The sequence below is a fragment of the Mobula birostris genome, chromosome 10 (genome assembly GCF_030028105.1).
Source record: "Mobula birostris isolate sMobBir1 chromosome 10, sMobBir1.hap1, whole genome shotgun sequence".
NCBI classification, from domain to species: domain Eukaryota; kingdom Metazoa; phylum Chordata; class Chondrichthyes; order Myliobatiformes; family Myliobatidae; genus Mobula; species Mobula birostris.
In genome coordinates, this window is record NC_092379.1 from 109,445,259 (window position 1) to 109,459,631 (window position 14,373).

At 39.8% G+C, this 14,373-nt stretch overlaps 1 protein-coding gene across 7 annotated transcripts in view; it reads left to right on the plus strand.

The window, feature by feature from the left end:
• Positions 1-14,373, plus strand: part of arhgap20b (Rho GTPase activating protein 20b) — a 95,717-nt gene that overhangs the window by 42,730 nt on the left and 38,614 nt on the right. For all 7 annotated transcript variants that reach the window (XM_072270806.1, XM_072270805.1, XM_072270804.1 and 4 more), the window contains 3 exons: positions 6,237-6,322; positions 11,862-12,032; positions 14,201-14,350. In XM_072270806.1, the coding sequence (XP_072126907.1) occupies positions 6,237-6,322; positions 11,862-12,032; positions 14,201-14,350 (407 nt within the window). The remainder of the gene's footprint in view (positions 1-6,236; positions 6,323-11,861; positions 12,033-14,200; positions 14,351-14,373) is intronic.

The following is a 14,373-nucleotide window of genomic DNA, read 5'->3' on the forward strand; positions in this document are numbered from 1 at the left end:
AGTCCATCGCACTCCTGGTTTGAGCCTGGTATATGATGGATAGACTTCAGGAAATTGAAAATTTAGTAACTTGCCACAACTTTTCCAGCTTCTGCGCTATTCTTGTGCCACATTGTGCATAATGAAGCTTCAAATCAGTTTCTGGTCTGTGGTAACTACCAGGATTTTGATAGGATAGGAATTAGATACAATAGACAGAATTTCTGATTCTAGTCAATTCTGGGGAATTTCATTCAATATCTCTCCAGTGGCATAAACCTACATGTGCAGGTGAAAAGCTATCATTGTTAATTCAACTTCCTAATTCTTATGAGGACCATATCATATCACCTTATACAGTATTGTCAAAACTCTCCAGTACTACTTCGCGACTGGTCAGTGGGATCCTGCAGAATATTTTGACATGGATCTCAACCCGCAACTGAACTATCAACTTTCATCTTTACATCTTAGCCATTAACACTGGTCTTAAAATACCTAACACTTTTTTTAAACTCTGTCTTATTTAAAATGCCTGGCTCTTGCTCTTATTAGTTCAGTATATGTAAAGTATCTTGCTGTGATTGCTTCCTGTTCCTGCCTTCTTGCCATCAGGACCCATGTGGACTTTTCACATCTGCAGCTGTTGGGATTTGTAGACCAACACTATGTGGCCTATTTGATTATATCTGAAGCAGCAAGACGTCACAATTGGGCTTCATTGTTGCTTGTCCAACGAAAGCAGTGCTCCCACCTGCTCAGTCTGCACAACACAAAAACTGTACCCACTGACTTACACATAGCATGCACCTCTGCATCTGCCTTTCCTAAAACTCTCTCATGTTTTCCATCTCTCTCCACAGAACTTTAATTTCAATCTGCATGCAATCTCAAAATTCAGCTCTGGTGTTTTGAACTACGCATGAAGCAAACCTTTGTTAATGAGTCAATCTTTCTGGATAAATACGTTTTGCAGACATTGTGCTCAATAGACCTTCAATAGTCATTTGTTAATTGACTCCCTGGGGTGTGTTTCTAATGTTTGATTACCTCTACTGGTGAGGGAATAAAGTGACCTTGTAATATCTTAACTTCATTAAGTAAGGCATTAGCAATGCTGTGAGGTGCCATTGAATTAGCTACTTTTCCACTGAAAGAATTGCTCCCTTTTTGTCCTCAAAAGTAATTTTGCTATCATTTCCTCTATGATGTTGTCAGCATATGACTGAATGTTTCTCCTGTGTTTTCACTCCATATGACTTTGAAATGTTTGGCTCATCAGTTTATACAAATTCTTCTTTGAACATGGGGCTTTTTAATCAGCACCATCGTCACCCCAGGGACTCAACGCAGTTTTGTACAATACTCTCAGAATCCACCAATCTTGACTATCTGGGCTTCCTGTAACATCTGTTTATTACAATGGCCCCTCAAAAAGAATACTTTGACAAAGAATGCCCCAGACATGGGGGGGGGGTGGGGGTGGGGGGTGGAAATAAATAGATGACGTAGAATCACATTTTATTATTAATCCTACATCTGCTTGAACTAACAAACAGTTCGTGAGTGTACTTTCTCTGTAGGTATTGCACTTTATTCTGTGCCCTTTTATTGTTTTACCTTGTACTACTTTGATGCACCGTGTAATGAATTGATCTGTATGGACGGTGTGCAAGACAAGCTTTTCACTGTATCTTGGTACACGTGTCAATAACTCTAAAAGAAGAAGTGGTGAAAAGAGAAGAAAAACTTTTAAAAATATAACTTAAGAAGGATATCAGTAAAATGATTTGTAAAATGCAGGACATTAACATACAGGTACAGTGAAAATTTAGGAAGACAAATGGTACCGTATGTTAACAAACAAGAGAAAATCTCAGGTGAGGAAATCCAAGCGGCACGCACAAAACGCTGGAGGAATTCGGCAGGTCAGGCAGTATCTGTGGAAAAGAGTACAGTCAAAGTTTTGGGCTGTGATCCTTCATCAGGACTGGAGAAAAAAAGACGAGGAGTCAGAGTTAGAAGGCAGGGGAGGGGAGAAAGAGAAACAAGGCGAAAGGTGAAACTGGGTGGGGAGTGATGAAGTAAAGAACTGGGAAGTTGATTGGTGTAAGAGATACAGAGCTGGAGAAGGGGGAATCTGATAGGAAAGGACAGAGGCCATGGAAGAAAGAAAAGGAGGAGGAGCACCAGAGGAATGGGCAAGAAAGGAGATCAGGTGAGAGAGGGAAAAGGGAATGGCAATGGTGGAGGGGCTGGGGGTGAATTACTGGAAGTTTGAGAAGTCAATGTTCGTGCCATCAGGTTGGAGGCTACCCAGACAGAATATAAGGTGTTGCTCCTCCAACCTGGGGTGGCCTCATCGTGACAGTAGAGGAGGTCATGGACTGACATAACAGAATGGGAATGGGAAGTGGAATTTAAATGGGTGGTCACTGGGAGATACAGTATGTTGTCATTATTTACGAGTGGATTGGAGGGTAAGGCACTCCTCCTTTATTAAGACCACTGCTGGAGTTCTGTAGGTAAATCTGTGACCGTTTTCTTTTGAACTAAAGTGTATAGTCTCTGCATAAAGTATCAGCCAATTAGTTCAAGTTCAGTTTATTGTCATTCAACTGTATACATGTATATCATAAAACAAAATAACGTTCCTCCAGACCAGGGTGCACAACACAGTACGCATAACACATAAAGTCATATTACCTCTAGTAAATCAAGTATCATATCAGGTGTTTATATGATACAAGTTAGAAAAGTAAACAGTATAATGCTACTGGCTATTCACGTGATGAGACCGTACAATGAGATTCATATGTGGTGGTAGGGAATTCAGTCCTCTTTCAGTCTGGTGGAAGAAGCTGTTTCCCATCCTAACAGTTCTTGTCCTAATGCTATGGTACCTCCTACCTGATGGTAGGGGGTCAAAGAGATTGTTGGATGGATGGGAGAGAACATTGACAATGCTAAGGGCCCTGTGTACAGTGTGCTCCTGATAAATATCTCTAATGGGTGGAAGAGAGACCCCAATGATTTCTCAGTTGTCCTCACAATTCTTTGTAGGGACCTGTGGACAGATAGCTTGCAGTTCGCATACCAGACGGTGATGCAGCTGGTCAGGACACTCCCGATGTTGCTCCTGCAAAATTGTTTAAAATGGTGCTGAGGGAGGGGGGAAGTGGAGACACTGCTGTGCTTTCTTAACCAAAATGGTGGTGTTCAGGGACCAACTAAAATTACCTGTTATGTGCACTCCCAGAAACCAGGTGCTCTGTCCTCTGTCCAGGGAGCAGCCGTGTGTGTGCATTGAGGAGTGGTCAGCCAGCACCTTCCTGAAGCCCAGAATAAACTCTTTAACTTTCTCCACATTGAGACTTAAGTTGTTGTACTCACTCCATTTTACCAACCGCTCTGCCTCCTCTCCGTACTCCGTCTCATCGTCATTGTTGATGAGGCCAGCCACTGTTGTGTCATCTGCAAGCTTGATGATGTGGTTTGAGCAATGCAGTCATGTGCCAACAGTGGGATGAGCACACAGCCTTGGAGAGTGCTGGCACTCAGTGTGACAGAGCTAGAGATGCTTCTGCCAACACCGACAGACAGTGGCCTTTCTAGTAAGGAGTCCAGGATCCAGTTACAGAGAGAGGTGATGAGACCCAGTGAGGAGAGTTTACTCACTAGCTTCTGAAAGTGATCTTTGAAACCTTTCTTGTTCTGCTATAGAATGGTCTGGATGGTCCTTCTTTGTGTTCATTCAGGACTAAATCAAGAGAGTGTACACGAGGGAAGGAATCAGCCATAAATCTATTTATTGGCAGAGCAACTATGAAGTAGTGTGTGTTACCTAATGCTGCTTCTATTTCTTACTTTGGAACAATATTTCTTCTCATCTAGTGTTAAATTGTGGATAAGCAATCTGACCATTCAGAGACAGTTGTAATGAGTTGGAGCTGGTTGTTGACAGGGTGTGTGTAAGTCTTGATGATTTGAGATGACAGTGCCAAAGGGCAGGAGGAAGATGAGAGAAAAGGGTAGTTCTCTACCACAGAACTTTGAGCCAAGGAATTTTGAAATCAAGTCACTTTTGGACAGGTTTGCTTCCAGTTTTATAAACAATATGTATAGCTGAAGCTTTGTGTAAAGAAACCAAGATCTTATTTATGTGCCAGATAAACAGATTGACTTGGAGACATGAAAAGCCAAAGTAGACAGTTGCTTTCCAATATCCCAGAAGAGAGCAGAGGGAGAAAAAGCAAGGAATCACTTTACCCAGTCAGGGAATTATTAGGTGACCCACCAGACCCCAAAGATACAATGATTAAATGGATAAACACCACTAATAATTTAGGCCAGCCAATTTGTGTACAGTCGGGTTCTATAAATATCTTTCATTCTAATGAGAGAAAGCAATGGAGAATCAGAATATTTGAGCCCAAGTTGATGGGAGATCTGGAACAACAGTTAGAACATCATGTCTTTATATGTATGGCTGGCTGGTTGCAGAAGAGTCAATCCAGATTCTGGGTTTGTGCTTCTTGCCTAATGGTTATTGTTTAGACATTGTATATCATTTACTAGAATTAGAGTTAGATGTTCACAGTTTTGAAGTAGAATGAGACAGATGATTTACAATAAAGTCCATTCCACTTAACCAAAGTGTACATGAAGGATATACGTATGTGACCTAATAGGTTAATATTATATGTAGTGAGATTCCACTTGAACTCCGTTTATTATACAATTTTTTAAAAAAAAGTAGCATTGTGAAAGTAAGGAAGGACATTCCAAAGAACTTTACATACAATGAAGCAATTTTGAAATGTAGCCACTTTTGTAATGAAGGGTGCAGAGGGGTCATTAGTACACAGCAAAGTCTCACAAATATCCATTAAACAAACAACTGCATCATTTATGGCTATTAAATATTTTGTCAAAACAGATCAAAGAGCATAAAAGCAACAAAATTATTCAAATACTCTCAAAAGAACCTACTGAATCAACATACAACTTGTCAAACTACATTCAGGGATGGTGCTGGATTGGTTTGGCGGAAGTGCTTTGCCAAGTTGAAAGGTTGACAGTGGAGGCAGCATAACATAGGACCAGGACGTGAATAAACCCCAAGCAGCAATGCCAGACTGAGATAAGATGACTGCTACTAGACTGAGACAGGGGCTGGGAAACTTGCATTAGAGCAGCTTAACGTATCATTCTAATGTTGTTATATGAAGGACCACAGGTTCAGTTGCAAGTGTCACTAAAGCATGCTGATTATTCCTATTCAAACCCTACCTTTTCATCCCAACCCTTGGGACCTTCTCCACTGATTTCTTTTCCACCGATGTAATGCTCGTTGGAACTGATTTAAACCTGCACTCCTTCTGATAACAGCGATATTTACAAGACAATTATAGCAATGAGCAGAAACTAAGTTGGGGTTGTTTTCTTCGAATATAGGACACTGAGGGGAGATTCAAGGAGGGAATGCACAATTGAGAATCCTAAGCCCGGAGACCATGGATTTATGTCAATTGGTTGAAGGATTGTGGGGAACTGAAGAAAGCTATTTTAACTTGCTGAGTGAGAGGGGTCTGGAATTCACTGTTTGAAGAGCAGTGAAGACAGAAATCATCGCACTTCTCATTACTATGAACAAGCTATGGATTCACTTTCAAGAACCCTACAACTCTTGTTCAGTGTTTATTTACTTAGTTTTTTGTTTGCAGTTTGTCTTCTATTGCACTTTATTGTTTGCCAGTCTTTGTGTGTAGTTTTTCATTGATTCTATTGTATTTCTTTGTTCTACTGTGAATGTCTGCAAGCAAATGAACCTCAGGCCAGTTTACAGTGATATATAAGAACTTTGATAATAAATTCACTTTGAACGTTTACTGCGCATCTTAATTAACAATAAAAGGACTAAACACTAAGAGAAGGGAAATACCACCATGGTTTGTTTTTGGAATGAAAAGAGACCTTGAGACTGAATCAAATGTAATGCTTCAGATCTAATAATCACATGTTCAAAGGAAATGAGCTGTACCAATTTAGTCTTCAAACAATTCTATATTCTTGTCTGTTCTGAATTCTATATTTGTCTGCATATCTCATTATTAATTCAATAATTTCTATAAATTTTCAAGTCGATATAGTAAAGAGAAGAAATATTTTACTGTGATTTTATAATGCTGTCAAGTATGTAGCATTAGGTCAAAGTTGAAGAAATTAAATGATATGATTTCTCTTTTATTACACAGAAAATGAAACCGGTGTTGGAGAGGAAACGCTCTGCATCCACCATGGTCTTTAGTAAAGCACTCAGCAAATCTAGATTACCATCCAGGTAGGAACTCAGATTCTTTACTAATCTACAACTGGTGGAACTGTGACTGATTGTAAAGACAGGAGAACAGGGTACCCAGATAAAACACATAACAAGTTTAACAGGATGAATAAAAGAAAAGTTAAATTGATAAAGATGCAGAAGTAGGAAGTGCATTTTCTTTTTTATTTATTAAATAAGCACTTTATTTTGAGGAGATAGCTTAAACCAGTTGCAGACTGGAATATTAACATTCTGAGTCTATCAGGGGTTCCCAACCTGGGGTCCATGTGTGCCATGCTTAATGGTATTGGTCCATGGCATAAAAAAATTTGGGAACCCCTGGCCTGAATGCTCTAATTATAATGACTTTCTGATGACACATTAAGCAGAACCCTGTCAACAGCTGTAGGAGAGTGTTATAGTTCCAAAGTAGCTTGCAGGACTTATCATTGAATTCTTCAAGTTCAAATAACCCGCTCTTTCACTTTGTAGTATGAGTTTTTTTTTGTTTTGTTTATCTCCTCTCTTGCTGTATTACACTCCTCTGTCCCTTATTAAGGAGGGAGAGAGCCCACGGCATGTCGAAATGTCAGGTGAACAATTAGTTTTTGTTGGATTCAGGTCGCGGTCTCTCTTGGTGCCTTTGCTGTTCCTCGCTTGGCAAGTGGTGGGCGCCGATGCTTTTTGCTGTAGTAGGGGAGGAGGAGGGGCAGGGTCGATTCTTTGCTGCCGCTTGTGTGCTGGAGGGGCGAGTAGGAGGGAGCTTTGGGGTTCTAATGTTTTTACTGTCACTCATTCTTTGAGGTACCTTTCTCTTTTCATGGATGTCTGCGAAGAGCAAGAACTTCAGGATGTATCGTATACATTCTCTGATATTAAATAGAACTATTGAATAGGGAACTGTCTATTTTTTGCCTGCCATCCTTTTTTCTTTTCCTTTGTGTAGTCAAAGATCTTGGAATATTAAACAGGTAAATCAGCATTAGCAACATTCTGTGCTTTTTCTTATCTCTTATTACCTGATTCTACCATAATGTACCAGTCGCTGTATTACAACTCCACCCCCACCCAGCTCCATCTGCCCATCACCCCCTATCCTCACCTGATTATTAAGGAAAATAAAAGTCTTATGGATATTCATTTAAAAGCTATTTACTGTGATTCTGATTATTCAATTTGTGATAAAAGTAAGCACGTGCTTTTTTAAAGGTAGCTGTAAATTCCTCTTGAATATGAGCTATATCATCCTTTGAGGTAAAGCATGTAGCTCTTTTAACTGCCTTAACCTTACGTCATCTCCTGTTACCTTTCAGAGAAATTTTTCACTATTAGCAACCAAATGACTTTTTCTTTTGTCATTCGATATCCGTTACATATTTGCAAACCACCTCCATTGCACACTATCAACATGACTTGTATATAAGCATCATCACCATCATTATGTGTCTTGTTGTATGACATGGGCGATCATGGTCTTTGACCATGATTGTTCTTGGCAATTTTTTTACAGAAGTAGTTTGCCCTTCGACGCCTTCTGGGCAGTGTCTTTACAAGACACGTGACCCCAGCCATATTCAATACTCTTCAGATATTGTCTGCAGGTGTCAGTGGTCACATAAACAGGACTTATGACATGCATCAGCTGCTCATACGACCATCCGCCTCCTGCTCCCGTGGCTTCATATGACCCTGATCTGGTGGGCTAAGAAGGAGCCACACCTAGCCCCTGCCTGACCTGCTGGCTAGTTGAAGGAAGGAGTACCCTCCACCTCCTTTGCTAGAGACATATCTCCACCCCGCCATCCATATAAAAAGCAGGATAATTAAATGCTGTAACTCCCTGATGAAGTTTACACTAAACCATTGACTCTCCTTAAGGTGCATCATTTCTAGGTCCCTGCAACCTGTGGAATGTTCTGCACATGCTCATGGAGTCATAGAACACCAGAGAACAAAAGCAGGCCCTTCAGCCCATCAAGTCTGTGCTGAACTATTAATCTGCATAGTCCCATCAACATGCTCAGTGAGCTGCATTATCCTCACCAGATGAAACACAGTGTGGAATTTCAGCCTTCATTCTTCTCTCAAAAGTTCTTGACTTTATTTGGCAAATGGCAGCACAAACAACCTCTCCATCCTGGAAAATACGACTGAAAAGTCTAAACAGCTGCTTTGATATATTGCTCTCTAATTAACCGTTGTCAGTTTGGCTTAGAAGTTATGAGCATCAGTGGAATTTTCTTGCTCCTGACCTGTTTACAGAAACCAGAATTTATGCAACCTAAAAACAGATTCAGCCTTTCCCTGTCAACGACTTGATGCTGTACTGACGCACGGGGATACTGCAAGAACCATTATTGGTAATCACCAACTTTTACAAGATTTGGCATATTGTCCAAGTACTTCAACTGAAAAACAAAACTAATTCAAATTTTACACACAGACAATGTAACTGAAACAGAAGTTGTTTATATAACTGACGATGCATTGTGTAACTTGAATCTTGTTTTATTTTGCCTCATCAGCTCATTTATTCAATCTCTGTACTTTACTTGCTGTCGCTGCTTTCCTGGAGTGATGCTGTTAACTCCAATAGGAAATGGTTCCCCACAGACTAGCGATTTTCCAGTGCTTTGCTCAATTACTTATGCACAACCAAGTGTGTGCCTAAAGGAGGTGCAGATTCTAATGGCTGAAGGGTTCATGAGCAGAAGACATTGCTTAGGATGACTGGCAATAAAACTGGTGGCAACTGTGCAGGAACTGTTGGGATTCCAACTGCAGTACCGAATACAGTGATGGAAACAGTAACACTCCAAACAGAATTGCACCTAATTTCTGAAATACAATTAAATGAGATCAAAGACAGTTCATCAAAGACAGTTCAGCCCTTGGGCCGTCATATTCAAACATCCAAGGTCATCCAATATTTAAAAAATAAATCCAGCTTACAGGATGTACGACTAGGGAACTTTCAAGAGTGAGGAATTAGATGAAGTTTATCTGCCTTGTGTTAAATTGCAACACTCCAGCTGTTCTTTCACCTGTGATATGGCGCCTCATTGAAGATCAGGAATCTAAATCAGGAAAATGAGGTGAAATGTTTTGCAAAGCAAAGGAATTCACTGCAGGAGGAATAAAGAATTTTTAAAATTTTGGATCAAGCATGATCATAGAAGCACGGAGAATAATTTCAGATCTGAGAATGTGTAAAAGTGGAAGTGTGGCTTAGCTAAAACTTTTCCTTTCAGAATCTGCACATAATTATTCTATTAAAAATTCTTCCACCCTCCCCCATTCTCTACTACTAACATCTGTTGATGGCCTATTTTCAGAAGTGCTAAATGCTTCCACTTTCCCTGAAAGAAAACCCAATCAATGCTATTAATATCTTGATGACCTTCCAATGCCCCTCTCAATGAATGTCATTCAGCTCCCATTTAAAAGAGTCAGATATAATTTGAATAAACCATCTCAACAATTCACATTCCAAACCTTAACGATGCATCCGACAACACATCTTTCTTAATTTCTTAATTTCACACACTGAGTTATTACTTAATCAGCATTAATCTAGTCTGTATCATAGAAGATAAACACAAGAAATTTTGCAGATGCTTGAAATACAGGGCAACACATTCAAAATGCTGGAGAAGCCCAGCAGATCAAACAGCATCAATGGAAAGGAATAAACAGTCGACATTTTGGGCTGAGACCTTTCATCAGGACTGGAAAGTCATTCTTTCTGCGAGAAGTAGGATTTCAATTCCCATTCCCATTCCAACATGTCGGTCCATGGCTTCCTCTATTGCAATGATGAGGCCACTCTCAGGTTGGAGGAGCAACACCTCATATTCCATCTGGGTAGCTGCCAACCTGATGGCATGAGCATCAATTTAGACCATAACACCATAAGATATCGGAGCAGAATTGGATGTTCAGCCCATCGAGTTTGCTCTGCCATTTCATTATGGCTGTTCCATTTCCCTCTCAGCCCCATTCTCCTGCCTTCGCCTTGTTTCTCTTTATGCCCTGAGTAAACAAGGATCTATCAAACTCTGCCTTAAATATACCCCATGACCTGGCCTCCAGAGCCAGCTGTGGCAAAGAATTCCACAGATTCACCACTCTCTGGGTAAAGAAACTCCTCCTCATCTGCATTCTAAAAGGACATTCCTCTATTCTGAGGCTGTATCCTCTGGTTTTTAGACTCCCGTACATCCTCTGTAATCTACTCTATCAAGGCCTTTCAACATTCAGTAGGTTTCAATGAGATCCTCCATCAGTCTTCTGAATTGCAGTGAGCACAGGCCCAGAGCCTTCAAACACTCCTCATATAAGTCTTTCAATTCCAGAACCATTTCCATGAACTGCCTTCGAACTCTCTCTAAATTCAGCACATCCTTTCCTAGGTAAGGTGCCCAAAACTGCTCACAATGCTCCAAAGGAGGCCTCACCAGCACTGTAAAAAGCCTCAACATTACAATTATGTTTTTATATTCTAATTCTCTCAAAATGAATGCTAACATTGCATTTGTCTTTCTCACCAACAACTCAACCTGTAAACTAACCTTTAGGGAATCCTGCTTGAGAACTCCCAGGACCCCTTTGCACCTCAGATCTTTGAATTTTCTCACCATTTGGAAAATGGTCTACATTTTTATTTCTTCTACCTCAGTGCATGACCATACACTTCCCGAAACTGTATTCCATTGGACACTTCTTTGCCCATTTTCCTAACCTATTTAAGATTCCTCAAACTTCCTGTAATCTTGTAACCCCTTCTCTTTCTCTTTTCTTCCACTCCCCACTCTGGCTCCCTTCTTACCTGTTCTCTTCTCCTCAACTGCCTATCACCTACCCCTGGTGCCCCTCCTTCTTCTGTTACTCCCATAGTCTACTCCTCTTCTATCAAATTCCTTCTTATTCAGCCCTTTACCTGTTCCACCCACCTGAATTCACCTATCATTTTCTATCTTGCACTCCTTCCCTTTTCCCCACCTCTTATTCTGGCTTCTTCCCCTTTCTTTCCTGACTTGGTGGAGGGTTTTGGCCCAAAATGTTGACTGTTTACTCCTTTCCATAGAAGCTGCCAGATCTGCTGAGTTCCTCCAGCATTTTGGATATGCTGCTCTGTATCATAGAATACATTTTTCCCGTTATATTGTTCTCTCGGTTTTCTATTATTTCCATTAGTTTTCTTTTCTATTCTTGCGGGAAAGTAACTGCAGTCTCCACGGTTCCTGTCTATCGAATCATGATAAAAATCAAGAAACACATGTACAGGCAATCGCTCTGTGTTGCAACATTCCTCTTTGGTAAAGTCATAGGTAAGGTAGCAGCACTGAAGCAGTCAATGAATAACAATTTACATTTCAAACAAGTTTTCAATCTGATAATACAGCTGAAGTTATCTTACTAAGGGAAATGATGTATGATTTTAAGTGTTTACATTCTTGATGTACAAGGCAAAAAATCATGAAAACCTATTACATAGAATCAATATGATTGTCTTTTCCCAGTTTCAGACCATTAAAAAAAATGTGCTTTTCTGCAGAGAACAGCTAATTTCACCCACGTCTCCTGACAGTAAATCCTTGGTCCGAGCCTTCAGCAGCCCCAGCACAGCTTTCATCATGGATGAACGGGTCCAGCTCACAACAGGACTGCAGACACAGGAGCGTCACCTCTTCCTGTTCAGTGATGTCCTGGTGATCACAAAGTTAAAGTAAGGGATTCATATATATTGTTTCTATTTGACAACACCACAATTCAAATGACTCCTTTGCAGCAGAAAGTAAATGAACATCGCACATGTATCCTTGTGTTACCATGTTTAGATAACCTTCCATTACAAGCCACGTGTTCATACATTGTTAATGAATACACATAACAAGAAAACACATGCATCTTCTTAATCTTTGATGCCTGATTTCTGAAATTTATTCTCAAGTACATGGAATATGTTAGATCCTGATACTTTTCTGATCCAAAGGTTCTTCGGAAGTCAAGAATAAGGCAGAAAACTGATTGCTTACTATTCTTTTATTAAGTATTACAAGAGATGAAAACAAACAAGAAAGAGGTGCCGAAAGCACAAAGAGAAGAAATAAAGCAGTCATGGTCATCTCATTTTCAGATTTAGAGATAACAAAAATTTCAGTTAAATTAACCTAAAGATAGCCAAAGTTGAGTAGTGTGACACCTACTATTGAAAACTAAGAAGCTTCTAGAAAAATACAAAAGTAACTGTGGCGTAATTACTAGAAAATTCATCGAACTATTACATGTATATATGTGATTGTATAAAAATATGAGCAAACATAGGAAAGTAATACTACAAGAAAAATAAGAATTCTACATCCCAATCCAACATATTTATCCGTATAAGAATGAATTCAACAAATGGAAACTGTCCTCTTGCAGATTTTTTAGTCATTGGAGAAACAATTAAGGGTAGCAATATAGACCAGCACGTGTCCTAATAGCTGGGTTTCTGTAGTATACAGTACATACAGCTCGTTCAAACTCAGTCAACATTGATGTGAATAAAGTAGCTTTAAAAAAGCTATGGGATGAGATCTGACAAATAGTTAGATTCTAGATGTCCTGTGTGTGTGCAACAATGTGGATGATTACTGAATGGTTTTGGCTGCGTTGATGTTCTTTGGTGTATTTGAATGGGCAGGTGACTTGGACTGTGTGGGAAGCATAGAGGATTTACAGCTCCATATTGCAGTAAGCCAGAATAGGAACCATGCTCATACAGTTTTGGTTTAGTACATCCTTGGCAAAGAATTTTTCACATTTGCAAAGTGCTTTGCCGTTCCCAGGCTGTTGAGCATTAACTTGTGCTAACCTCTTTGAGATGAACTGTAGGTGAGCCATCAGCATGGAGCTCAGGAGTTTAGCACTTCATGTTAATGGACTACCTGTACAAGAGGTCAATCAGACCATCAGATGCATCAGATTAATTATAATTTTTTAATATATCTAATTGTTCCATTGGCATTGAGTCATGGCTGGAAAACATAATGAAGAATTTTAAAAAGTAAAATAGATTTTGTTTCCTTCCCAAAACCCATGGTATCATTTGTAACTGAAGCCATAGAAGAAACAATTAGAATACCCAAGTATTAAAACTATGCCACAAGTTAAATTCCCCACCTAACCCTCTAGTGCAGTGGTTTCCAAACTTGGAGTTGTGAAATAGAAAAGTATTTAAAAGTGTAACTTCATTTTTCACTCGGCTGGTCAGCTGACTTACTACCAACATCATTTTTGGGAAGATGAAATTCCATTGTCTAAATGGAAATACTAAGGAAAAGATTGAGTTACACGGTTTTACTGCTTTCTTCTATCCAGGATATTGGATTATTCCCTTTTCTCTCAATGCTCTCACTAGCTGTCTTGCTGTGTCTGACAGTTATAACTTGTAATACGGTAGTGTATTTTTGCAAGTGTATTACTGCTGAGGATGCAAGCCCAACAGTAGGATAAGCTGTCTACTTCTACTATAAACTGGATGCAAACACTTGCTTTTCACATGTTTGTACGAATTATGCTAAAACTAGAATTTGGGTCTCCCAAGATTAAAGGTGCCAAGAATAATGGAGTACATTCATGCATACAGTCTTGGAAACTGGAAAACAAAACTCTTCCAATTTGTGTCCAAAATTATTTTGTCTTTTGTTCCCAAGGCATCTCTTGGGACCTGGCAAACTTCCTTAATTTACAGGTTGCATTTCTTCACGTATGAGTTCAGACACATATTCCACCTGCTGTTCACCAGTGAAAGGTTTACAGCCAAGACTAACTCTTGCATGACCTTCATATATACACTGGAGGTTTATCACTTGCTCTGAATTTTCTCTTCCCTCTTTTAATATCTCACAGGTCATCGACAAGCCTAAAGCTGAAGAACCAGGTCAGATTGTGTGAGATGTGGACCGCCTTCTGCATTGATGAAGTATGTGAGAGGAAAACAACTCCAGAAAATTCATTTGTAATCGGATGGCCAACAACTAATTGTGTGATCACCTTCAGGTAAAACATCACTTTGCCACCTT